A 26,873-nucleotide genomic window follows, 5' to 3' on the forward strand; every position below is an offset into this window, starting at 1 on the left:
GATTTCCCATCCAAGCCACAGGTGGCTCTTCCCTCGGTGTCCTCCCTCGCTCCAGCCCTTGCTCTGCCTCAACCTTCTTGCCAGGGCTTCAGCTCTGAGCTTTTAACCCGTCGCACGTTTTGCTGACTCCTGCTGGCTGTGAGCCTTGCTGCTGTCATTTCCCAGCAGCTTACTCAGAGGGTGAGAGACTCCTGCTTTGTGTGGTGTTTGTTTAAGGGCAGTGGGAATTCTCCCTGAGCCACTTGACCGCAGCAGTGGCAGCCTTCAGAAAAACAGGACCTGACAGAAGGTAGATGGATGGCTCAGAGCTCTTGCAAGGAGGCCTGAGGCCCCCTGTGTGCTGGCTCAGGAGAGGACACTCCTTGTGTAGCCTGAGGCTCTGAGTGTCACCAAGTCCCTTGTGCCTCCCTCTCTTTAGCTTGGCTCCGTGGCTCTCGCAGATGTGAGAACTCTTTTTCTTCCTGCTTCATTTCTTCTGGGCACTCCTTCAATCCTCACCATAAAAAGCAGAATTTCTCAGCAGTTTGATGCCTGGAGACTTCCTGACCTCCATCAGTTTGTGCTCAGGGAAAAGAGACTTGCTCCTATGGCTGGGGCCTTAACGACCACTCAGCATCTCTAGTCCTGGCTGGGCTGTTCTCTGCATGCCTTGCAATCCTTTCCAGCCTTTATCAGCAGAGCCCTGGTTCAGAACATGTTGTTTTAATGAACAGGACACCCTTGCCACTGTGCTGTGTTGATGATGTGGTAACACACTTTTATTATCACCATAAAAAGGCCTTGGAGCTCTCCCACTCCAGATGCAACCTTCAGCAGAGCTCTGCTCGTGCTGCCCAGGAGGGCCCCAGACCCCTGCAGCTTGCTGCTCTCTGACCATTCCTGCTGATGAGTTACCATCACCTCCTCACCCAGCACTGCTGGGCTGTGGCAAAAGACAGAATCCCAGAATCATTCAGGTTGGGAAAGCCCCTCAGGATCACCCAGGCCAACCCAGAACCCTACTCTGCAAGGCTCACCCCTAAGCCATAGCCCCAAGCACCACAGCCAAACCACCAGGGCTGGTGACTCCAGCACCTCCCTGGGCAGCACATCCCAGTGCCTCACCTCTCTCTCCATGTTTCCTACTGTCCAGTCTAAACCTACCCTGCTGCAGCTTGAGGCTGCTCCCTCCTGTTCTATCAGTAATTAGCTGTGAGAAGTGACCAGGCCCAGCCTGTCCAAGACAGCCCTTAGAGTCACAGAACCACAGAGCTGCTGAGGTTGGAAGAGAACTTTGGGATCACCAAGCCCAGCTCCTCCCCCAGAGCTCACAGTGCCACCACTGCTGCTGAGCCACTGCCTCTGCACCCCAGCCCTCAGCACCACATCCATGTGGCTCTGAAACCCCTCCAGGGATGGGGACTCCAGCACCTGCCTGGGCAGCCTGGGCCAGGGCCTGAGAGCCCTTGCTGGGGAGAAATTTCTCCTAATATCCAACCTGAACCTCCCTAGAACAACTCAAGGCCATGTCCTCTCCTGTCAGTTGTTGCATGTGAGAAGAGACTGACCCTCACCTTGCTCCAGCCTCCCTTCAGGGAGTGGTCGAGGATGAGGAGGTCTCTCTTCACCCTCCTCTGCTGAAGAGTGAACAAGCCCTGCTCCCTCAGCCATTCCTCACAAGCCCTGTGCCCAAGGCCCTTCACCAGCCTGGTTGCTCTGCTTTGCCCTGCTCCAGCCCCTCAGTGTCCTTCTGGGAGTGAGGGGCCCAAAAGTGAACACAGTAGTTGGGGTGCAGCCTCCCCAGTGCCCAGCCCAGGGGCACAATCCCTGCCCTGTTTCTGCTGACCACACCAAGCCAGGATGCTGTTGGCACCTTAGCCACCTGGGCACACACTGTGCCATCCTCTGTTGATCTGCTGGGAAGGAAGAGCACAACCTCATAGTCTAAGTGCTTCAGGAAAGGCCTTCAAGGCACACCTGTGTCCCATGCCAATGTGAGTTAAGGACAGCTCTAGTGAGGAACCTGCTCAGTGTCTGCAGAGCTCCTGCTGTGGTTCCTGGAAGGTCAGAGAGATCAAACTTTGCAGAGAAGCACAGAAGAGCAGGAGAGGGAGGAACCAATCCCTTCCTTGTCTGGCATCAGAGCAGACTGTGGACTAAAAGCATTGTGAACTGCTTCACAGAATCCCAGAGACCCAGCATGGATCAGGCTGGAAGGGACCTCTGGAGCTCACCCAGCCCAGCCCCTGCTCCAGCAGGGCACCCACAGCACAGTGCCCAGCACCACACTGCCCAGGGGGGTTGGAAGCTCTCCACACCAGGACACTCCACAACCTCTCTGGGCAGCCTGCTCCAGGCCTCCAGCACCCTCACAACAAACAACTTTCTCCTCCTCTTCACATCCAGCCTCCTGGGCTCCACTCTCTGCCCCTTGCTGCCCCTTGGCCTGGCCCTGGGCACCACTGAGCAGAGTCTGGCCCCAGCCTCTTGCCCCCCACAGCTCCTTTAGCTCTTGCTGAGCATTGCTCAGCTCCCCTCTGGGGCTGCTCTTCTGCAGGCTCTCAGCCCCAGGGCTCTCAGCCTTTGCTCCTCCCAGAGCTGCTCCAGGCCCCTCAGCAGCTCTGCAGCCTGCCCTGGGCTCTCTCCAGCAGTTCTCTGTCTCTCCTGAACTGGGGAGCCCAGACCTGGACCCAGCACTCCAGATATTGCCTCTCTAGGGCAGAGCAGAGAGGGAAAAGAACCTCCCTTGCCCTACTGGCCACACTCTTACTCATGCCCTCCAGGACCCCATTGGCCTTCTTGGCCCCCAGGGCACATTGCTGCCTCCTGGGGACCTTGTTGTCCCCCAGCACTCCCAGCTCCTTCTCCTTGGAGCTGCTTCCCAGCAGGTCCCCCCTCAGCTGTGCTGCTGCAGGAGGTTGTTCCTCCCCAGGGCCAGGACCCTGCACTGTTCTTGTTGAACCTCACAGAGTTCCCTGTGCCCAGCTCTGCAGCCTGGCCAGGCCTGGCTGGCTTGCAGCACAGCCTGCGGGGTGTCAGCCATGGTGACAGCAAGCTGGAGGCTGGCACACCAGAAGGCTTCCTGGCCACCCAGCAAGGGTGGCAGAGCAAAGTGGTTTCCAGATTCCTCCTGAGGAAGCCTTCCCCAGCAGGAGCACTGTGGTGTGGTGCCAAGGCCACAGCCTCTGCTCCAAATGGATCTCGCCCCCGTTGCCAGACCACTATCAGCACCACCCTCTCGGTGGGGCAGCCAAAGGGTTGGCAGCCCCTGGGATGAAGCAGCAGCCCTGCCACTCCCCTGGCAGCTGGCTTGACCCCTGGCACTCTGCAGGGCAGCTTTCCAGAAGAGTTTTGAGCAAGCAGAATCTGCTTTCTAAGCACAAAGCTCCCCAGGGCCGTGGGGGTTTGCTTCAGGGCCGTCTCCTCCTGCTTGGAAAGCAGCTCAGCAGAGAGTGATTGAGGGAAAAGGGAAGTGGAAGGCAACATGGCTCAGAGTTTCCACTAAATCCCTGCAAGTCTCAGCTTCCACACTCAGGGCTGTCTTTAGCTAATGAAGTCACAGAGCAATTAGAAGTGAGAGTGCCTTGGCTCTGCCTCCTTGGGTTTGGGTTGCAGTTGTTAGAAGGTTTATCACTCATTTGTTAGGAGGCATGGTGAGAGCCAGCCCTGCAGCAGAGCCAGAAATGAGCAACTTCCTGCAGAATGTGCTGGCCTGGGGGGGGGGAATCAGAAACTAATTAAACTGGGAGCTGGGCTAAGTGCAAGGGGACTGAGCCTCAGCTGCTGCAACATTCTCCCTCTGCTGCGAGGATCTCTGTCCATGGAGCCAGACTCGTGCTGCCTGAGCACTGGGAAAGCCAACAGGAGGTGAGGTGTGTTGAGCACTGCCTGAAAGCTCAGAGAGTTTGGCAAATGTTAATAAAGCAAAGTTGTCACCACAGCCTGGCTCCTGTCCTAGGGAGAGGGGAGTGGCAGAGGGACACAACAGCTCTAAGGGCAGCATGGAGTTAGGAGGGGCAGGTCCTGCCTGACCAACCTGATCTCCTTCCATGCCCAGGTGACTGCCTGCTGGCTGTGGGGCAGGCTGTGGATGTGGTCTGCCTGGACCTCAGCAAGACCTTTGCCACCATCCCCCACAGCAAACTCCTGGCCAAGCTGTCAGCCCCTGGCTGGGACAGCAGCTCTCTGAGCTGGGTTAGGAACTGGCTGGAGGCTGAGCCCAGAGAGTGGTGGTGAATGGTGCCACAGCCAGCTGGCAGCCAGGCACCAGTGGTGTGCCCCAGGGAGCAGTGCTGGGCCCTGTGCTCTTTAACATCTTCATTGATGATCTGGAGGAGGGGATGGAGTCCATCAGCAGTAAATTTCCTGATGATAACAAGCTGGGGGCAGGAGTTGATCTGCTGGAGGGTAGAGAGGCTCTGCAGAGGGACCTGGACAGGCTGGACAGATGGGCAGAGGCCAAGGGCAGGAGATTGAACACATCCAAGTGCCAGTGGCTGCACTTTGGCCACAGCAACCCCAGGCAGTGCTACAGGCTGGGGTCAGAGTGGCTGAGAGCAGCCAGGCAGAGAGGGACCTGGGGGTGCTGGTCGATGGAAGGCTAAACATGAGCCAGCAGTGTGCCCAGGGAGCCAAGAGGGCCAAGGGCATCCTGGCCTGCATCAGGAACAGTGTGGCCAGCAGGAGCAGGGAGGTCATTCTGCCCCTGTACACTGCACTGGTTAGGCCACACTTTGAGTCCTGTGTCCAGTTCTGGGCCCCTCAGGTTAGGAAGGAGGTTGAGCTGCTGGAAGGTGTCCAGAGAAGGGCAACAAAGCTGGGGAGGGGTCTGGAGCACAGCCCTGTGAGGAGAGGCTGAGGGAGCTGGGGTTGCTTAGCCTGGAGAGGAGGAGGCTCAGGGGAGACCTCATTGCTCTCTCCAACTCCCTGAAGGGAGGTTGTAGCCAGGTGGGGGTTGGTCTCCTCTCCCAGGCAGCCAGCCCCAGAACAAGAGGACACAGTCTCAGGCTGTGCCAGGGGAGGTTTAGGCTGGAGGTTAGGAAGAAGTTCTACACAGAGAGAGTGATTGCCCATTGGAATGGGCTGCCTGGGGAGGTGGTGGAGTCCCCATCCCTGGAGGTGTTCAGGAGGAGACTTGATGGGGTGCTTGGTGCCATGGGTTAGTTGTTTAGGTGGTGTTGGATTGGTTGATGGGTTGGATGTGATGATCTTGAAGGTCTCTTCCAACCTGGTCTATTCTATTCTATTCTAAAGCTGGAGAGCAGGGCTGGGGAGGAGCAGCTGAGGGAGCTGGGGGTGTTCAGCCTGGAGCAGAGGAGGCTGAGGGAGACCTCATTGCTCTCTGCAGCTCCCTGAGAGGAGGCTGTAGTGAGGTGGGGGTTTGGTCTCTTCTCCCTAGTCTCAGGTGATGGAAGGAGAGGAAATGTCCTGAAATTGTGCCAGGGGAGGGTTAGGTTGGAGCTGAGGAACTATTTCTTTGCTGCAAGAGTGGTCAGGGACTGGCAGAGGCTGCCCAGGGAGGTGGTGGAGTCCCCAGCCCTGGAGGTGACCAAGAACCATGTGGCCATGGCACTTTGGGACAGGGTTTAAAGGCCATGGTGGTGTTGGGTTGAAGGTTGGACTGGATGATCTTGGAGGTCTCTTCCAACCTAAGCAATTCTGTGATTCTGTGATTCTGATCAGCAGTGCAGCCTGGTTGGAGGCCTGCAGCTCTTGGTGTTCCCCAGGGGTCAGCACTGGGTCCACTCTTGTTCAGCATCTTCACCAATGACCTGGGTGATGGGATGGAGTGGAGCCTGAGTCAGTTTGCTGTGGGGGTCCTGGAGGCCTGGAGCAGGCTGCCCAGAGGGGCTGTGGGCTGTGGAGTGTCCTTGTGTGGAGAGCTTCCAACCCCCCTGGGCATTGTGCTGCTGGGCACTGTGCTGTGGGTGCCCTGCTGGAGCTGGATGAGCTCCAGAGGTCCCTTCCAACCTCACCATGCTGGGGTGCTGTGACTGTGATTCCCTGTAACAAAACACAACCCAGAGCCCAGAGGGGAGCTGAGCAATGCTCAGCAAGAGCTAAAGGAGCTGTGGGGGGGCAAGAGGCTGGGGCCAGGCTTTGCTGAGTGGTGCCCAGGGCCAGCACAAGGGGCAGCAAGGGGCAGAGAGTGGAGCCCAGGAGGTTGGATGTGAAGAGGAGGAGAAAGTTGTTTGGTGTGAGGGTGCTGGAGGCCTGGAGCAGGCTGCCCAGAGAGGTTGTGGAGTGTCCTTGTGTGGAGAGCTCCCAACCCCCCCTGGGCATTGTGCTGCTGGGCACTGTGCTGTGGGTGCCCTGCTGGAGCAGGACCTGGGCTGGGTGATCCCCAGAGGTCCATTCCAAACTCTCCACCACTCTGTGACTCTGTGAAGGGAAGGGAATGAAACATTCAGAATGAGGTAGGAAAAGAGCATTTTAATTAATTCATTTATTTATCATCACAGAATTGCCTGGATTAGAAGAGACCTTTACAAGCATTGAGTTCAATCCTCAGCCTAACTCTGACAGGTCTTTGGCCTAACCTCGTCCCTCAGCACCACAGCCACACAACTCTTAAACACCCCCAAGGCATGGGGACTCCACCACCTCCCTGGGCAGCCTGGACCACTGCCTGAGAATCCTTGCAGTGAAGGAATTCTTCCCCATATCCAACCTGAACCTCCCTTGGCACAACTTGAAGTAATTTCCTCTTGTTCTATCCCTTCTTACTTGGTCAAACAGACTCAAATCCCCCCCTGGCTGCAGCCTCCTCTCAGGGAGCTGCAGAGAGCCAGGAGGTCTCCCTCAGCCTCCTCTGCTCCAGGCTCAACACCCCCAGCTCCCTCAGCTGCTCCTCCTCAGCCCTGTTCTCCAGACCCTTCCCCAGCTCCGTTGCCCTCCTCTGGCCCTGCTCCAGCCTCTCAATGTCCTTCTTGGAGTGAGGAGCCCAGAACTGCCCCCAGGATTTGAGATGTGGCCTCCCCAGTGCCCATTCCAGGGGGGGCAATCCTCAGTCTGTCAAACCTTTCATCAAGAACATTGGTGTTGGAGCACAAAGAGTGTTGGACATTGCCAGGGGGCAGAGTCCCCCTGGGTCCTCCACCTCTCCTCTTATGGTGGTGATGCTTTTGGCAGCCATGTCCAAATCCAAGCCCAGTTTCCTTGGCACAGCTTGATGAACACCAGTTGGAGTGGTGCTGGGAGAACAGATTCATTGTGGCCAGGAGCTCTGGGTGTAAATGTCCCAACTGGCTGACAGACCCCCCTGGGGCATGGAGTTATTTGAAGCTGCTGTGTTTGCAATGCCCAGGAGCAGTTCTGAGTTGTTTTACCCTTCCTTGATTTCAAGTAGAGCTCTCTGAGGAAGCTGCCTCCCTTCATTCAGCCCAGAACTAAAGCACTTCAGCTCCCCAAGCCTCTCCTTCTCCAGCATCTCTCCTGCAGTCAGCACTTGTGCTGTGACTTGCCAGCAGTGCTTGTCCTGAGGAGCTTCACTTTGCTGCTCTGGGCACTCAGGGTTCCCAGTGCTGCCCTCAGGGTACAGCCCTTCACCTTCTCCCAGCCCTCAGCACTTTCTGACCTTCTGACTCTGGATCTGAGCACACAACCCAGCGGTGGAAGGCTCTGTGCCCCAGCCCCAGCTCTGCTCTCTGGTTTCATGTTTCTCACCAGGGAGGCCATCCCCTGGGAGCCTGAGCCCTCTGCAGGTACTGAAGCCCTCTCCAAGGAGGACACAGAATCACAGAATGGTTTAGGTTGGAAGGGACCTTAAAGCTCAGCCAGCTCCAACCCCCTGCCATGGGCAGGGACACCTCCCACCAGCACAGGCTGCTCAGGGCCTCATCCAGCCTGGCCCTGAACACCTCCAGGCAGGAGGCAGCCACAGCCTCCCTGGGCAGCCTGTGCCAGAGGCTCCCCAGCCTCACTGCAAAGAATCTCTTCCTCATCTCCAGTCTCAATCTCCCCTCTCCCAGCTCAAAGCCATTGTCCTCATCCTGTCACTCCCAGCCCTTGTCCAAAGTCCCTCCCCAGCTCTCCTGGAGCCCTTCAGGTACTGAAGGCTGCTCTGAGGTCTCCCTGGAGCCTTCTCTTCTCCAGGCTGCACAGCCCCAGCTCTCCCAGCCTGTCCTCACAGGGGAGGTTCTGCAGCCTCTGATCACCTTTGTTGTCTCCTCTGAGGGCCTGTGTGGGACCCTCCTGCAGCTTATCACAGCAGCTTCCTACACCACTCCCTGCCCCTGCCCGGAACACCAACACAGCTTTGACAGCAAAGCTCTGCACTCTGTGGTGCAGAGACAGTCACAGCTCCTGAGGGCAAGGAGTGGAGTTTCAGGACCTCTTTGGGTTTGAGACATTGCATGAAACCATCCCACTGACCTGCTTTGCTTTCCCCATGTCCCCTCTCTAGATCCTCCTGCTGGAGGCTGCGGAGCGAAGCCCAGCGCTGGAGAACAACCTGCCCATCACTGGCACTGCTGCCACCTGGTATGGAGACCTGCTGCCAGATGCCTTTCCCCTGCTGAACCCTGGCACTGTGCTCAGGAAGAGAGTGGGGCCTGCTGGTAAGCACAGCCTGCTCTCACCACCTCACCCAACCCCACAGGCAGTGGGCACAGGGCACAGTCTGGCAGGGCTGGCTCCATGCCTGCACTTGGCACCCTCAGCATGGACACCTCAGCTTGGCTTCTTGCAGCTCCTCAGTGCAAGGCACAGTGCTCAGCAGGCAAACCTCCCTCTGGAGAGGTGTTTGCAGAGTTCATGGCCTCTCCTTTAGGGTCAGAATTGGCATTATTGTATCCCCCAGGTATAAGGACTGGGAGACCTAGGGGTAGAGCCCTGGGGCTGAGAGCCTGCAGAAGAGCAGCCCCAGAGGGCAGCTGAGCAATGCTCAGCAAGAGCTAAAGGAGCTGTGGGGGGCAAGAGGCTGGGGCCAGACTCTGCTGAGTGGTGCCCAGGGCCAGGCCAAGGGGCAGCAAGGGGCAGAGAGTGGAGCCCAGGAGGTTGGATGTGAAGAGGAGGAGAAAGTTGTTTGGTGTGAGGGTGCTGGAGGCCTGGAGCAGGCTGCCCAGAGAGGTTGTGGAGTGTCCTTGTGTGGAGAGCTTCCAACCCCCCCTGGGCATTGTGCTGCTGGGCACTGTGCTGTGGGTGCCCTGCTGGAGCAGGGGTTGGGCTAGATGACCTGCAGAGGTCCCTTCCAACCTCACCATGCTGGGTTCTGTGACTGCTGAGCTATAGGGAGAGGATTCCTCCAAACCAGGGGCTGTTGAGTCTGGAGGTTTGCTGTTGCCTCCCTCTTGCCCAGCTGTGAGCACAGGGATGGTCACACACTGATTGTGCAGCCTGATGGATAATGAGGGAATTCCACCTTCTCTATCCCCACCTCAAGCCATCCTTTGAGCTGCAGCAAGCTGGGTAGGATTTCTTCTGGGCCCCTTCCCACTGACCACCCAGGGCTGGGGGTCACCCTCCTCAGGGAGAGGAACTTTTGGCTTTTCTTCTCATGTCTGTGCCCCTCCTTGAGTGAAGGCAGTGCTGAGCAGGCTTCTTTATTAGAATAAACCTTTATTAGAATAAACTAAAGCAGGTTGGAAGAGACCTTCAAGATCATCCTGTCCAACCCATCAACCAATCCAACACCACCTAAACAACTAACCCATGGCACCAAGCACCCCAGCAAGTCTCCTCCTGAGCACCTCCAGTGATGGTGACTCCACCACCTCCCCAGGCAGCCCATTCCAATGGGCAATCACTCTCTCTGTGTAGAACTTCTTCCTAACACCCAGCCCAAACCTCCCCTGGCACAGCTTGAGACTGTGTCCTCTTGTTCTGCTGCTGGCTGCCTGGGAGAAGAGACCAACCCCCACCTGGCTACAACCTCCCTTCAGGGAGTTGGAGAGAGCAAGAAGGTCTCCCCTGAGTCTCCTCCTATCCAGGCTAAGCAACCCCAGCTCCCTCAGCCTCTCCTCACAGGGCTGTGCTCCAGACCCCTCCCCACCTTTCTTGCCCTTCTCTGGACACCTTCCAGCAGCTCAACCTCCTTCCTAACCTGAGGAGCCCAGAACTGGACACAGGACTCAAGGTGTGGCCTAACCAGTGCAGTGTACAGGGGCAGAATGACCTCCCTGCTCCTGCTGGCCACACTCTTCCTGATGCAGGCCAGGATGCCATTGGCCCTCTTGGCTGCCTGGGCACACTGCTGGCTCATGTTCAGCCTACCATCCACCAGCACCCCCAGGTCCCTCTCTGCCTGGCTGCTCTCAGCCACTCTGACCCCAGCCTGTAGCACTGCCTGGGGTTGTTGTGGCCAATGTGCAGCCCCTGGCACTTGGATGTGTTCAGTCTCCTGCCCTTGGCCTCTGCCCATCTGCCCAGCCTGTCCAGGTCCCTCTGCAGAGCCTCTCTACCCTCCAGCAGATCAACTCCTGCCCCAGCTTGGTGTTGTCAGCAAATTTACTGCTGATGGACTCAATGCCCTCATCCAGATCATCAATAAAGATGTTACAGAGCATGGGGCCCAGCACTGATCTTCCTGAAGCAAAGCAGCTAAGCTCAAGACCTGAGCCATTGATGCCCCTGTGCCAGCCTCAGTGGCCTGGTGCTGCCTGGATTTCTGTGGCAGCAGCCTCTGCCCAGCGCTGGATGCTGGGCAGGGTGGATTCTGGTCAGCTCAGCTGGGTCTCTGCCTGCCTGCCTCCTCAGGTGCCCATGGTTCAAGCCTCAAGGCTGTGGATTTGGAAGCCTGGATGGATTGAAACATTCCTGAGGGATCTCCAGAGAGCCACTGGGATCAGAGGGGGCAGCTCAGCCCCCCCTAGCCTGTGCTGGCTGCAGCATTCCCCTGCCTGGGGGCGGTGCAGGGAGGCAGAGTGCTGGGGTGGGGGGGGGCACGATCCTGGCTTTTATTAGCAGGAAGAACTTTCCCAGGGAGTCACAACATCAGCTGCAGGCTGAGCTGTGTTTGCTCAGTGTCCCTTAAACGGGCTGGGGCTGTTTTATGATCCCTCTTGTGGCACCACAACAAAATACACTGCAGAGGAAACGCTGCCTGGGAGCCCACTTGGCCAGACAGAGCCCCATGCAGCTCAATTCCTTGACCTTGGCATCCTCCCTGCTGGATCCCAGCCCTCTGCTTCCACAGCCCTGTCTGTCAGTGGCTTTGCTTGCTCCCACAGCACTTCTTTACCCTCTGTAGGGCCAAGTTTGCTCCCCCCCCCCCCCCCCCGCCCTTAATCTTTCTGTGTCTTGGACTGAGGCAGTTTGTTATGGCAGCCCTGCAGCAGCCTTGGAGCAGCCACCACAGAGCAGATGTTGTCCATGTTTAGAACTTGACAGGATGCCACAACGTGGAGGGAGGTTCACTAACAATGTGTTCTGCAAAGTGTTTTCAGCCCCACGGTGTCAGCTGCCAGCAGTGGAATGAGAGAGAGCCCTTTCCCCCCAGTGTCCATGGTGTGCTCACTCTGCCTCCTCCTCCTCGTTTAGTTTTGCTGTCCCAGGCTCTCTGCACCTGCCCTTCACCCCCCCAGAGCCAAGCCAGCAGGGCAGGGGGGGGCTCTGTCCCTTTTGCTCCCAGCCCTCTCCTCTCAGAGGCTCCCTGCACAGGATGAGCTCTCACCCAGCCAGGAGCAGCAGATGCCACTCACCCAGGCAGGGATGCAAAGCAGAATGGATCTCCTGGAGCCCTTACAGCAGGAGATGGTCTCCATTCTCCAGAGTCACAGAATCAAAGGCTGCTTGGGGTTGGAAGGGACATCTAAAGGCCACCTAGTCCCTGCCTGCAGGGGCTGAGGCAGCAGTGTCTTAAATGCAGTCAATGACTCATAGAATGCTTTGGGTTGGAAGAGACCTTTAAAGGGCATCCAGTGCAGCCTCCCTGCACTCAGCAGGGACAGCCCCAGCCAGAGCAGGTTGCTCAGAGCCCCAGCCAGAGCAGGTTGCTCAGAGCCCCAGGCAACCTCACCTGCAATGGTGCCAGGGGTGAGGCTTCTACTACCTCGCTGGACAGCCTGGGCCAGCGCTCTCACCACCCTCAGCTTCATCACCCTCCAGCCCTGCAGCACATCCAGGAGGTGATCACCTCCAGCAAACAGGTCCTTGAGCAGGTCCCTGCTTGCTGTTACACTTTCCTTGCACCTGGGGAGGTCCAGGTTGGATATTAGAGCCTTGGGGGCGCTGGGGGAGGAGAAGCTCACCAGGGGCTCTCAGTGTGCTCTTGCAGCCCACAAAGCCAACCAGAGCCTGGGCTGCAGCAGGAGAAGTGTGGCCAGCAGGGCAAGGGAGGTGATTCTCCCCCTCTGCTCAGCTCTGGGGAGACCCCACCTGGAGTCCTGCCTCCAGTTCTGGAGCCCCTATGACAAGAGGGATCTGGAGGTGCTGGAAGGTGTCCAGAGAAGGGCCACAAGGATGAGCAGAGGGCTGGAGCTGCTCTGCTGTGAGGACAGACTGAAGGAGTTGGGGCTGTTCAGTCTGCAGAAGAGAAGGCTCCCAGGTGACCTCATTGTGGCCTTCCAGGATCTGAAGGGGGCTACAGGAAGGCTGGGGAGGGACTGCTCAGGATCTCAGGGAGTGATAGGACTAGGGGGAATGGAATGAAGCTGGAGGTGGGGAGATTGAGGCTGGAGGGGAGGAGGAAGTTCTTCCCCATGAGAGTGGTGAAGCCCTGGCATGGGTTGTGCAGGGAGGTGGTTGGGGCCCTGTCCCTGGAGGTGTTTAAGGCCAGGCTGGCTGAGGCTCTGGCCAGGCTGATCTAGTGTGGGGTGTCCCTGCCCATGGCAGGGGGGTTGGAACTGGCTGATCCTTGTGGTCCCTTCCAACCCTGACTGATACTGTGATACTATGCAGGGAATCTCGGGCAGCTGGGCTCAGGGGGCCTGGGGGTGTGTGGGGGGTGTGTGGGGGGTGTGGGGTTGCTGCCCATTCTGCAGGATTTCAGCACTGGGTTGTGACCTGTGGCTCAAAGCTGGCCCCAGGGTCACTCACAGAGGCTGCAGACCTCGGGAGATCTCCCACCAGGTGTGGTGTCAGAGGAGGTGGAAGTCAAACCTGAGTGTCCTGCAAGGCTTGGGGCTGTGGGAAGCTGAAACTCTGCTCCCCCTCCCCCCGAGGTTTTGGGGAGACCTTGCCTCCTTTGCCCTGCTCCCAGTTTCCAGCCACAGCCAAGGCAAACCTTAGCTTGGGTGACACCAAGCTCCCCAGGACAGGGCAGAGCCGTGGTGCCTGGGGCAGAGGCAGCCGGCAGGGACGGGATGCTGCGGGTGGTAGGGGAGCTGCTGGCTGGGCTCAGGCTGGGGCTGGCTGACAGCTCGGCAGGCTGCAGGCCAGCAGAGCTTGCTACCGGCTCTCTGGGTGGGTGGCTGCCCCGGGAGCCCCAGGGCTGAGCACAGCCATCAGAGAGGAGCACTCAGGGCTGCCGAGGCAGCTGCTCTGCTGCCCTTCCCCAGCAGCCTGTTCATCAACAGGACACATCTCACTGAGTGCAGGGAAAGCAAACACTCAGCCCCAGCCACTTGGCAGGGAGAGGCCTCATCTGTCAGAGCCTTCTCCTTTCTGCTGTGTTTGTTTGTTGGCTTTTTGTCTTTCTCTTTCCCCTGACCTTCTTAACTAGAGCCCAAAGGACACAGAGGTGCAGAGGAGCAGCTCATCCCACAGGGTAAGTCGATGGCTTCTGCTGTTTCCTCTGTCAAATGTGGCCATGGCCAGTCCTGTGCACATGTCCCAAAGAGCAGGAGGGGCCTCAGTGGTTTGCAGCCTCACAGACACACAGAGGGGGAGAGAGAGAGCTGCCTTTCAGAGGGGCTGCCTTGCTTCTGCATCATGGACTGCTCTGCTTTGAGAGGGGAAATGCCAGCTTCATCCTGGAGACCTTCAGTGCTCCCAGCACAGCAAGGATGGAAAGCTCTGCCCCGTGGAGGATGCCTGGCTGGAGCAAGCAGGGTGTGTGAGATGGAATCACAAAGCCCCAGCACAGAGGAGTTGGAAGGGAGCTCTGGAGATCATCCTCTCCAACCCTGCTCCAGCCCCTCAGTGTCCTTCTGGGAGTGAGGGGCCCAAAAGTGAACACAGTAGTTGGGGTGCAGCCTCCCCAGTGCCCAGCCCAGGGGCACAATCCCTGCCCTGTTTCTGCTGACCACACCAAGCCAGGATGCTGTTGGCACCTTAGCCACCTGGGCACACACTGTGCCATCCTCTGTTGATCTGCTGGGAAGGAAGAGCACAACCTCATAGTCTGAAGTGCTTCAGGAAAGGCCTTCAAGGCACACTTGTGTCCCATGCCAATGTGAGTTAAGGACAGCTCTAGTGAGGAGCCTGCTCAGTGTCTGCAGAGCTCCTGCTGTGGTTCCTGGAAGGTCAGAGAGACCAAACTTTGCAGAGAAGCACAGAAGAGCAGGAGAGGGAGGAACCAATCCCTTCCTTGTCTGGCATCAGAGCAGACTGTGGACTAAAAGCATTGTGAACTGCTTCACAGGATCCCAGAGACCCAGCATGGATCAGGCTGGAAGGGAGCCCTGGAGCTCACCCAGCCCAGCCCCTGCTCCAGCAGGGCACCCACAGCACAGTGCCCAGCAGCACAGTGCCCAGGGGGGGTTGGAAGCTCTCCACACAAGGACACTCCACAACCTCTCTGGGCAGCCTGCCCCAGGCCTCCAGCACCCTCACACCAAACAACTTTCTCCTCCTCTTCACATCCAACCTCCTGGGCTCCACTCTCTGCCCCTTGCTGCCCCTTGGCCTGGCCCTGGGCACCACTCAGCAGAGTCTGCCCCCAGCCTCTTGCCCCCCACAGCTCCTTGAGCTCTTGCTGAGCATTGCTCAGCTGCCCTCTGGGGCTGCTCTTCTGCAGGCTCTCAGCCCCAGGGCTCTCAGCCTTTGCTGCTCCCAGAGCTGCTCCAGGCCCCTCAGCAGCTCTGCAGCCTCCCCTGGACAGTAGTTCACTGTCTCTCTGAACTGGGGAGCCCAGACCTGGACCCAGGACTCTGGATGTGGCCTACCTAGGGTAGAGCAGAGGGGGAGAAGAATCTCCCTCCACCTGCTGCCCACACTGGTTCATAGGATAGGGTAGGATAGGATAGGGTAGGATAGGATAGGATAGGATAGGATAGGATAGGATAGGATAGGATAGGATAGGATAGGATAGGATAGGATAGGATAGGATAGGATAGAGTAGGGTAGGGTAGGGTAGAATAGAATAGAATAGAATAGAATAGAATAGAATAGAATAGAATAGAATAGAATAGAATAGAATAGAATAGAATAGAATAGAATGGACCAGGTTGGAAGAGACCTTCAAGATCATTGTGTCCAACCCACTGTTCATGCCCCCCAGGACACCACTGGCTTCCCTGGCTACAAGAGCTCCCTGTCCCTCTGGAGCAAAGACTGTTGTCATCCCAGTGGTGCCTGCAGGGCACTGGGGGTGCTCTGGGCATAGCTTTGCTGAGCTCCATACAGGCAGGGTGTGCCCTGCTGCTGCTCAGCAGCAGCCTTGGGCAAGGAAAGGGAACAGCTGATGGCTTGATGGCAGGTCAGTGACAGGGCCAGGAAGAAAATCCAGGTCTCAGCACATGTGATTTGTGTCCAGAGAAGGGCCATGAGGATGAGCAGAGGGCTGGAGCACCTCTCCTGTGTCCAGTTCTGGAGCCCCTATTGCAAGAGGGATCTGGAGGTGCTGGAAGGTGTCCAGAGAAGGGCCAGGAGGAGGAGCAGAGGGCTGGAGCTGCTCTGCTGTGAGGACAGACTGAAGGAGTTGGGGCTGTTCAGTCTGGAGAAGAGAAGGCTCCCAGGTGACCTCATTGTGGCCTTCCAGGATCTGAAGGGGGCTACAGGAAGGCTGGGGAGGGACTGCTCAGGATCTCAGGCAGTGATAGGACTAGGGGGAATGGAATGAAGCTGGAGGTGGGGAGATTGAGGCTGGAGGGGAGGAGGAAGTTCTTCCCCATGAGAGTGGTGAAGCCCTGGAATGGGTTGTGCAGGGAGGTGGTTGAGGCCCTGTCCCTGGAGGTGTTTAAGGCCAGGGTGGCTGAGGCTGTGGCCAGGCTGATCTAGTGTGGGGTGTCCCTGCCCATGGCAGGGGGGTTGGAACTGGCTGATCCTTGTGGTCCCTTCCAACCCTGACTGATACTATGATACTATGAGACTATGATGTGGTCTCCAGCAGCAGGGCCCTCCCCCTCTGCCTTCTTGCTGCTGCTTTTGCTTTGCCTCATGGCTTTCTTGTACATTGTCAGAGGACAGACACTCACCATGGGACAGACAGACACCATGGGACAGACACTCACCATGGGACAGACAATCACCATGGGACAGACACCATGGGACAGACACCATGGGACAGACACCATGGACAGACACTCACCATGGGACAGACAATCACCATGGGACAGACACCATGGGACAGACACCATGGGACAGACACCATGGGACAGACACTCACCATGGACAAACACCATGGGACAGACACCATGGGACAGACACTCACCATGGGACAGACACCATGGGACAGACACCATGGGACAGACACTCACCATGGGACAGACACCATGGGACAGACACCATGGGACAGACACCATGGACAGACAATCACCATGGGACAGACAAACACCATGGGACAGACACCATGGGACAGACAATCACCATGGGACAGACACTCACCATGGGACAGACACCATGGGCCAGACACCATGGACAGACACTCACCATGGGCTTCAGCTCTCTGAGAGCCCCTGCACTGCTTTCTGCCAGCAGAAGGCTGGGGCTGTTCCTTCCCCTCCCCCTCTCCCCCCGAGGCCTTTCCCCTCTCCTCTCCCCTTTGCACTTGTCTCCTCCCTGCTGGTAACTCCCTTTGGCAGCAGGGTGAGCATTTCCCTGACACATTGCTCGCTGCTGCTTCTCCCAGCCTTTCCTGCAGCACTTTCCACCCCCAGGGGAGGAAGTGCCAGTTCCTTTCTGGCTCTGCTGCAGCAGGGTGCTTGAGGATGCTGGCAGCAAGTGATGGCTTGTGGTCTGCAGAAGTTCACAGCAGTGACTTACAGAGGTTGAACTGAAGGGTTGAGGCTGACTGTGGAAGGCAGGAGATGCTCTGACCCAGCTCAGCAGCACAGTGTGGCAGCCTTGCAGTTCTGCTCTTCCTTCTCTGCTGGGAGGAACTCACAGCAATAAAGTTCCAGGTGTGTTGGAGGGGTTTGGTAGGGTGGAGGAGCTGCTGGCACCAAAGGCTCTTCCTCTCTTAAATGGGCTCCTAGTCCCCTGCCTGAGCTTGCCAAGTGCAGCATCACCTGACAGGTGAGGCCCAGAACAAGAGCTCCAGGAGAGCCTGCAGGTTGTGACCTAAGGGTGAGCAACCTAATAGGAACTAAGCCCTGAGATCAATTCACAGAACTCCAGCATGGATGAGGTTGGAAGGGACCTCTGGAGCTCACCCAGCCCAGCCCCTGCTCCAGCAGGGCACCCACAGCACAGTGCCCAGCAGCACAATGCCCAGGGGGGGTTGGAAGCTCTCCACACAAGGACACTCCACAACCTCTCTGGGCAGCCTGCTCCAGGCCTCCAGCACCCTCACACCAAACAACTTTCTCCTCCTCTTCACATCCAACCTCCTGGGCTCCACTCTCTGCCCCTTGTGCTGCCCCTTGTGCTGTCCCTGGGCACCACTGAGCAGAGCCTGGCCCCAGCCTCTTGCCCCCCACAGCTCCTTGAGCTCCTCTGGGGCTGCTCTTCTCCAGGCTCAGCACCCCCAGGCTCTCAGCCTTTCCTGACAAATGCAGAGCTGTTGGGTGAATGTTTGGCTGGCACAAGGTTTGTTGCCCCAAGTGCTTTGTCCAACAGCCAGGGTGGGAGCCAGCCCAGGCCAGCCAGTTTCCTTTAGGTGCATGGTTGCACTTCATGACCTTCAAAGCCTCTTCCAATCAAAGCTCTCTCTCTCTGATTCTGGTTTCCTTCTCTTCTCCTATTCCCATCCCCTCTTCTCCAATCCCCAAATGCAGCACCTTCTCCAGGCATGCTCTTGGAGGCTCCAATACCTCCTCTGACACCAGGGCTGGGGAAGGACAGGGCTAAGGCTTCTCAGCAAATGACTTCTCTGATGGTCACAGTCAGACAGTGCAGAGCCTAAAACTTGAGCTCTGACTGCACTGAACTTGGAACTCTGCAAGGTCTTCCTCTGACTTATCATAGTATCATAGTATCAGTCAGGGTTGGAAGGGACCACAAGGATCAGCCAGTTCCAACCCCCCTGCCATGGGCAGGGACACCTCACACTAGATCAGCCTGGCCACAGCCTCAGCCAGCCTGGCCTTAAACACCTCCAGGGACAGGGCCCCAACCACCTCCCTGGACAACCCATTCCAGGGCTTCACCACTCTCATGGGGAAGAACTTCCTCCTCCCCTCCAGCCTCAATCTCCCCACCTCCAGCTTCATTCCATTCCCCCGGTCCTATCACTGCCTGAGATCCTGAGCAGTCCTTCCCCAGCCTTCCTGTAGCCCCCTTCAGATATCAAATTGAACCTCAGGAGGTTCAGTAAGGCCAACTGCACCTAGGTCAGGGCAATGATCAATATCAGTCCAGGCTGGGGGTGATGAGATTGAGAGCAGCCCTGCAGGGAAGGGCTTGGGGGTGCTGTTGGAGGAGAAGCTGGGCAGGAGCCAGCAATGGGCACTGGCAGCACAGAGGGCCAAGGGCAGCCTGGGCTGCATCCAAAGCAGCTTGGCCAGAGCTGGAGAGAGGGATCCTGCCCCTCTGCTCTGCTCTGGGGAGACCTCACCTGCAGGGCTGGGGCCAGCTGAGGGGATTCCAGCACAGGAAGGACTTGGACCTGCTGGAGCAGGTGCAGAGGATCCCACAAAGATGATCAGAGGCTGGAGCAGCTCTCCCCTGGGGGCAGGCTGAGAGAGCTGGGGCTGTTCAGCCGGGAGAAGAGAAGGCTCCAGGGAGACCTTAGAGCTTCATTTGAATATCTAAAGAGGACCTAGAGGAAGGCTGAAGAGGGACTGCTTAGAAGGGCTTAGAAGGACAGGACAAGGGGCAGTGGTTGGAAGCTGGAGCAGGGGAGGTTTGGGTTGGACATTAGGAGGAAGTTCTGCCCCATGAGGGTGGTGACACTGGAACAGGTTGCCCATTCCTGGAGACATTCAAGGTCAAGTCTGATGGAGCCCTGAGCAACCTGATGGAGGTGGAGGTGTCCCTGCTGCCTGCACGTTGGGTGAGCAGGGTGAGAATCATAGAATCATGGAATCAATAAGGTTGGAAAAGACCTCAGAGGTCATCGAGTCCAAGCTGCCACCCAACACCTCCTGACAACTAACCCATGGCTCCAAGGGCCACATCCAAGCCTGTTCTGAACACCTGGAAGACCAAGGGGGGGGTCACCTGCCAACTGGCAGCAGAGGCAAGGGGCAGAAAGTCACCTGCCCTGCCCAGCCCAGGCAGCAGCTGTGGAGGGAGCAGCCCAAAATGAAGCCACAACTGTCCTGAGCTTCAGCTTGACCCAAACCCTCCTCTCATCTCCTCCTTGACCCAAACCCTCCTGAGCTCCTCCCTGGCCCCAAGCCTCCTCAGCCATCCTCACTGAAGTTGTGTTCTGGAGAAATCTGGGGCCACTGACGAAGATGACAGCTCCAGGTGAGACAGAGAGAGGCCACAGCAGGCACTCCAGCACAGCTAGAGAGAGGGTCCCCTCCAGCCTGATGCAGTCTCTGGTTCTCTGATCTTTGGTAGCTCAGGACCCTCTGGCTCTCTGGGCTCTGCCTCTGCTTTGCTGTGGGCAGGCAGACCAGCTCACCACCCCTCTGAGGCACTGAAGGCTTCCCTGCTGTTTGGACACTATCTTTCCCAAGCAGCTCCTGCTTCCCTGAGCCAAGGGCCCAGAGCTTTCCTCCAGAACACTCTGGAGTTGCTGTTGTGATATTCCTTAGTCTAAGGAAACCACCAGGAAGGGTTTGTTTGGTGGCAGCAGCAGCAGCAGCACTCACTCTCTCACTGCAATGCTGCCTGAACCTTGGGTAGGCTCCCTGGGGCCTGGAGAAGCCTTGCCAAGGAGCATCCTGCTGGGCTGGGGTTGTGGTGGGGCTGCTCCCAGATGAGTTTGCTCAGCTCTCAGTTTGCTGATCTGAGATCTAAGGCAGCTCAGGAGTGGGCTGCAACCTGCTGGGGCACAGAGAGGTCCTCTTGGCAGATGAGAGCAAACATCAGGGAGCAGAGACAGAGCTGAGGCAGAGGCTCTGGGGGCAGGCAGGGGTCAGCCCAGGCAAGTGGGAGGCAAGGTTTGCTCTGCCTTTGCTCCTAGCTGTGCTGTGTTCTGAGACACTGGCACCACCAGGCAGCTGGCATGGGGCTGGGTGAAGCTTGCAAAGGAGTTCCTGAGGGGTCAGCCAGAGCCTGCCCAGAGCCATTCAGAGCTGGGGACAGGGACAGCTTGGCCTCAGTTTAGCTCTGACCAGCACAGCCCTGCTGGAGGGGCACAGCTACACTGGAGGGGCACATCCAGCTAACCAGGGACAGGACAAGAGGAAATGGCCTCAGGCTGCCCCAGGGGAGGCTTAGGTTGGCCATGAGGAAGGATTTCTTCCCCAAAACATTTGTCAAGGCCTGGCCCAGGCTGCCCAGGGCAGCAGTGGAGTCCCCATCCCTGGAGGGGTTTCAGAGCCATGGAGATGTGATGCTGAGGGTCCAGCGGTGCCCTGGCAGTGCTGGACCTGGTGAGCCCCAAAGTCTCTTCAACCAAAAGGACTCTGTGACTCTGTAGGGTGGCCTTGAGCACAGGGACATGCTTGCTTCTTTAGACTGGAGGACAAAGGGGAGCACAAGCTCCAGGCTGACTCTTCTGCACCCCCCCACCAGCCAGCTCTTGCCACCAGGACCACCCTGTCTGTGCAGAGCTCCACATTCCCCTCCTGCATTTTGAGTCCTTCTCCTGCTTTCTAGGCTGCTAAAGACCTTCTGACCTCAGCAGTGTCCTGACCTCTGATTAATTTCCTTTCTTAATGATTTCAGGGCTGCCAGGACAGGTTGGTCCTCCAGGCCCAGTGGGACCAACTGGTCTTCCAGGGCCACCAGGGCCGAAAGGAGAGAAGGGACAACCGGGTGAGAGAGGCCCAGCAGGGCCCCCAGGTGAGTGCTGGAGCAGGGCAGTGCTCCAGGGTGGGAGATAACTCACTTCAGCCAAATGCCCTGTGCCAACAGATCATAAAAGGCTGCAGAAACACAAGATGCTGAGCATCTGAGCTGGTGTTGAATCCATTCCAGCAAGTCCCCTGGGCACTGGGATCAGCCAGCAGCTCTCAGAGCAGGCAAGCTCCTCCAGGAGCAATGACAGCCCCTGGGATGCCCTGCAGAGCTGGAGGGAGCTTGTCCCAGAGGGGTGCAGAGCAGGCTCCTGTCTCCCCATCCTGCTCAGTCTCTGCTCTGTCACCCCTGGAGAAGACCACTCCCTGCTTCCCCCTCTGTGCCTGTTTGATCTCCCTCCCTCTCTGTGCAGGCTGCCAGATGGCAAAGTGGAGATGCTGCAGAGGGGAAGGGGAGCAGAAGGCTGGCAGGGTTCTTGCAGAGGGCAGCCCATGCCTCAGCCAGCAGGCTTGCTGCACCCCCAGTGTGCTCCCAAACCCTTTGGTGCAGGCCATGCCACACAGCAGGAAGCAGAGCTCAGGCTCTGTGCTTTGTACCCACCTGAGAGGCTGAGCCTTGTGAATCTGTGCTCAAGGGAGCTCTGGAGCTTGAGAGTGGCCCAGGACAGAAGCTTTGTCTTCTTACTGCCCTCTTTCATGGTGGCCTCATAGGCACTGACACATCCTCCCCTGCCTCTGCACAGGGCTGCTGGGACCTCAAGGACCAAGAGGACTTCCAGGAGAAACTGGGATCCCAGGGCCCCCAGGGCCCCCAGGGCCCCCAGCCACCCCAAGCCTTCCTCTGACCTTCCAGCAAGGAGTCCTCTACTCACTGCAGCCCACAGCTGAGAAAGAAAGTAAGTTTGCTCCTTGGCTGCCATTCCTCAGTGGGACAGCAGCAGGGTGGGCAGGCATGGAGCAGCCCAGACCTTCCTCCCACCTCCCTGCCAGAGCCCTGCCCTCCCTGGGGGCAGCTGGGCAGCCACTCTGTGTGTCTCCTGGAAGGTCCTGCTCAAGGTGAAACCTGTAAGGCTTAGAGGCCAGAGGGGTTCACCTCTGCTGCATTTCTCTACCCATTGCCTCTCATGATCCTGCTGAGCTCTGAGTTTCACCAGAGACCCTCTGCACAGCAGCTACTCATGCTGGAAGCTGGGAGGACACCAACTTACCTCCTCAGAGCTGTGTTGAACCCAGCAGAGCAGGTGTGGGGAACAAGCATAACTGCCCCAAACCCTCTTCTCACTCATGGGTCCAGAAGAGCTGTGACTGAGTTCCTCATTTTTGCCTGTGTCAGGAATATCCTCACCCTGCTCTGGACCAGCAGTGGTGTGGCAGCAGCACTAGGCTAGAGACTGGCAGCCAGCACTGGGCACTGGGGAGGCCACACCTTGAGTCCAGGGTCAGCTTTGGGTCCCTCACTCCAAGAAGAGCTCTGGGGGGGCTGGAGCAGATCCAGAGATGGGCAACAGAGCTGGGGAAGGGTCTGGAGAGCAGGGCTGGGGAGGAGCAGCTGAGGGAGCTGGGGGTGTTGAGCCTGGAGGAGAGGAGGCTGAGGGAGACCTCATTGCTCTCTGCAGCTCCCTGAGAGGAGGCTGGAGCCAGGTGGAGCAGAGGAGGCTGAGGGAGACCTCATTGCTCTCTGGAGCTCCCTGAGAGGAGGCTGCAGTGAGGTTGGAGTTGGTCTCTTCTCCCTAGGATGAGTGATAGGAGGAGAGGCAATGGCCTGGAATTGTGCCAGGGGAGGCTTAGGTTGGAGGTGAGGAAACATTTCTCTGCTGCAAGAGTGGTCAGGGACTGGCACAGGCTGCCCAGGGAGGTGGTGGAGTCCCCATGCCTGGAGGGGTTCCAGCAGCCTGTGGCCATGGTGGGGTTGGGTTGAGGTTGGACTGGGTGATCCTGGAGGTCTCTTCCAAGCCAAACAATTGCATGGTTTTGCCTGGCCTGGGTTGGTGGGAAGCTGCTCCTGCACAGCCAATAAAGCCTGGCCTTGGGAGCTCTGGGCAGGTTTCATTTGAATGCATTTGTGCTCTGCATGGAGCACATCTGAAAGCCATCAACACAGGATCCCAGCTGCTGACAGCAGAGGGAAGCAGATTCCAGCTCATGGGCATGTGGGCCTGGGGTGATGTGAGAGAGCTCAATCAGCTCAGCAGTGGTGGAGCAGGGTTTGCTCCTGCCTGAAGAGGATGGTTAATGCATCTGCCTGTGGTAATCACAACAAGTTCCTCTTGGCAATGTTTATCAGCAGGCAGAAGCCAAAGAGTGGGGAGAAAAATCATTTCTCACAGCTTCCCTGTGCTGTGCTGAAGAAATTGGTCCCAGTTGCCTCCCTCCAGATCAGGTAGCAGCAAGAAATGATGACAGGCTTGCTTCATTTCCATCCTGTCACAACAAATCAAGGCCATTTGGCCCTCACAAGCCTTAGGTGTAGGGCAGAAGCTGAAGTGCTGTGCAAGCTGGGCTGCTGTGCAGGGAGCTCTTGCTTCATCTGCTGCTGGGGGGTGAGTGGATCAGCTGTGGCCTGCAGCCAGCCCAGAGCCCTGCAGCGTGCTCAAGCTGGGGCAAATTTTAGGGAAAAGAGCAAGAGATGGAAATGTAACTCTGTGAAGGCTGTGTCCCAGACCCCAGCAGGGAGAGGTTGGAAAGGACCTCTGGAGCTCACCCAGCCCAGCCCCTGCCCCAGCAGGGCACCCACAGCACAGTGCCCAGCAGCACAATGCCCAGGGGGGGTTGGAAGCTCTCCACACAAGGACACTCCACAACCTCTCTGGGCAGCCTGCTCCAGGCCTCCAGCACCCTCACACCAAACAACTTTCTCCTCCTCTTCACATCCAACCTCCTGGGCTCCACTCTCTGCCCCTTGCTGCCCCTTGGCCTGGCCCTGGGCACCACTCAGCAGAGTCTGGCCCCAGCCTCTTGCCCCCCACAGCTCCTTGAGCTCTTGCTGAGCATTGCTCAGCTGCCCTCTGGGGCTGCTCTTCTGCAGGCTCTCAGCCCCAGGGCTCTCAGCCTTTGCTCCTCCCAGAGCTGCTCCAGGCCCCTCAGCAGCTCTGCAGCCTGCCCTGGACTCTCTCCAGCAGTTCTCTGTCCCTCTTGAACTGGGGAGCCCAGACCTGGCCCCAGCACTCCAGCTGTGGCCTCTCTAGGGCAGAGCAGAGTGGGTAGAGAGCCTCTCTCAACCTGCTGGCCACACTTCTCTCCATGCCCCCCAGGACCCCATTGGCTTTCTTCATTGCTGGCTCACGTGGAACCTGTCCCCCAGCATTCCCAGCTCCTTCTCCACAGAGGTCCTTTGTTCATCTCAGAGGTTTCCCTTTGCAGAGGACTCATGAGCTGACTCCACTCTGTTGTAGCAGCTGGAAGAGAGAGACCCCAGGGCACAGCAGGCTCAGCAGTGTGCCCTGCACCTCCCTGGGGAAAGGGGAGACAGGACAAAGATGCTCAAAGTGACATCCCAGTGCCTGCTGCTACGCAGAGCCCTTCCTGGGGAAGAGAGTACAGAGCAGAGGAAGCAAAGAGGCAGCAGGAGAGGAAGGGAGCAGCATTTCTGGTAGCAGAGCACACCGATGGCCCTCAGTGAGAGCTGTGTGTGAGGAGCTTTGCCTGAGCAGATGGCACTGCCTCCTGCAGGACCTTGCTGTGCCCTCAGCTTTGCCCTCTGCAGGGTGTTTGCCCTCTCCTCCAGAGAGCAGAGGTGCTCATACCTGCCCAGGCCAGGCTGCTGTGCTCTTCCTCCTGGCTTGGCCAGGGCTTGGAAAGCTCCTGGAGCAGACTCTGCTCCCAGACCTTCTCACATGATGCAGACAGTTGCCTGCCTTTGCTTTTGGTGCGCCCAGAAGCACTGAAACAGGACACAGCCCTGTGCCCAGCAGGGCCTGGGGCAGCACAGGAGGTGGCTGGGAGGGGAAGGGTCCTGCTCCCATTTATTGCTGTAACTGCTTTGTAGCTGCTCTGGCAGCCTCCAGCCGCAGAGAGCCCCGGGGTGTGCCCTGTGTGTGGGGAGCAGGAGTCCTCCCTGCTGAGATGGGAGCTTGGAGAGAGGCCCTTAAGGAATGTGAGGCTTGGAGTTTAAGCCTGCCATCCCATTGCACACAGCCACTGCATGGCTTGGGTTGGAAGAGACCTCTGTGGTCACCCAGCCCAATCACCAACCCAGCACCACCATGGCCACCCAACCCTGGCCCCAGGTGCCATGGCCCCAGGAACACCTCCAGGGATGGGGACTCCATCACCTCCCTGGGCAGCCTGTGCCAACCCCTGACCACTCTGGCAGCACAGAAATTTTTCCTCACCTCCATCCTAAGCCTCCCCTGGCACAGTTTCAGGCCATCTCCTCTCCTTCTGTCACCTGAGCTTAGGGAGCAGAGCCCAACTCTGGCTCCAGCCTCCTCTCAGGGAGCTGCAGAGAGCAAGGAGGTCTCCCTCAGCCTCCTCTGCTCCAGGCTCAACACCCCTAGCTCCCTCAGCTGCTCCTCCCCAGCCCTGCTCTCCAGACCCTTCCCCAGCTCTGTTGCCCTTCTCTGGCCCTGCTCCAGCCCTCAGTGTCCTTCCTGGGGTGAGGGACCCAAACCTGAATGTACTTCATTCAGAGCTGAGCCTGGAGGGGAAGCTTGGGCTGAGCTGTGCCTGGGCAGGCAGCTGAGCAGGGAGCCACTCTGGGCTTCCTGCATGTCCACACTTGTGTGCTGCAGAAGCCAACCCAGGGGCTGCTGAGCTGAGAGGCTGCTGAGCAGAGCTCTCTTCTGTGCCAGAGCTGTGGAATCTCCTTTCCTAAATGACTCTGAGTCAAAAGTCAGGATGGGTGGATTTGTGGGAGCAGCTCTGCCACGGCAATGCTGTGCCATTTAGCTGGAATGTTTCCTAACCCAAAATCCTTCTCCCTGGCTTGGCTCCAGCAGAAATGAAACCCTGGCTGCTTGCAGCCCATCCTCTCTCCCCCTGCACTGGGATTTGTTGACCAATTGCTCTTTAAACACAAAAGGCTCTGCAGATGTCACTGCCTTCACTGGTGCTGGATGCTCATTTCCCAGCTCCATCTCCCTCCCCAGCTGTGATGGCTTTTGACATGGTCAAATAGAACTCAGATTAATTGGATTACACACTTCACTGGGGCACCTTCCCTTCTGACCATGCAAACAGCCTCAGCTGCTTTGTCTCAGGGCTGGGAAGATGGATGGGGTTGGAAACAACAGTCAAAGGAATACCTGTTTGCTTTGGGGCTCTGGGCATGAGATGCTGGTGCTCAGGGGGATGGTTCCTGTGCTGTGCTGCTGCCAGGAGGGCACTGCAGAGAGAGGCTCTCATGCTTGGCATGCACACAGCTTCACAGCTCTCCCCAGGAACTGCTTCTGAACAGCCAGCCTGAAGTCCTCTCCCTCTCACTGACACCACTCCAGAAGCTGAAAAGGCTTCAGGATGTGTCTGCTAACACTGCTGGGGATTGCACCTCCTGCCCTTCAGGCTGGCCTCTGCAGAGCAAGCAGAGCCCCCCCTGATCTCCCTGCTGTCACTTGGGATTGGCATCAGCCCAGCAGTCAGAGGTTTGCAGTCTCCTGCTGCAAAGGGTTCCCCTGAATATCATGGCTTAAAGAGAGTGCCAGGAGACATGAGTAAGGTTGGGATCATGGGCAAGAGGAGAGGGACAGCACTGCTGCGTGGTGGCCTCCAGCTGTGGAGAAAGGCACTTCTGAGAGGGGGCCCAGCTGGCCAAGAAGGCCAAGGGCATCCTGGCCTGCAGCAGGAAGAGTGTGGCCAGCAGGAGCAGGGAAGTCCTTGTGCCCTGTGCTCAGCAGTGCTGAGGCC

At 57.9% G+C, this 26,873-nt stretch overlaps 1 protein-coding gene across 6 annotated transcripts in view; it reads left to right on the forward strand.

The window, feature by feature from the left end:
* COL26A1 (collagen type XXVI alpha 1 chain) overlaps positions 1–26,873 on the forward strand; it is a 247,439-nt gene that overhangs the window by 194,068 nt on the left and 26,498 nt on the right. For 4 of the 6 annotated variants that reach the window (XM_068165436.1, XM_068165435.1, XM_068165438.1 and 1 more), the window contains exons 5-8: positions 8,384–8,537; positions 13,580–13,624; positions 20,962–21,078; positions 21,776–21,928. In XM_068165436.1, coding sequence (XP_068021537.1) covers positions 8,384–8,537; positions 13,580–13,624; positions 20,962–21,078; positions 21,776–21,928 — 469 coding nt within the window. The remainder of the gene's footprint in view (positions 1–8,383; positions 8,538–13,579; positions 13,625–20,961; positions 21,079–21,775; positions 21,929–26,873) is intronic. The other 2 variants (XM_068165441.1, XM_068165439.1) reach the window with 1 other exon arrangement.

Source organism: Melanerpes formicivorus, unplaced genomic scaffold (assembly GCF_026170545.1).
Source record: "Melanerpes formicivorus ecotype bairdi unplaced genomic scaffold, bMelFor1.0.p_v2 SCAF_88, whole genome shotgun sequence".
Classification (NCBI taxonomy): Eukaryota; Metazoa; Chordata; class Aves; order Piciformes; family Picidae; genus Melanerpes; species Melanerpes formicivorus.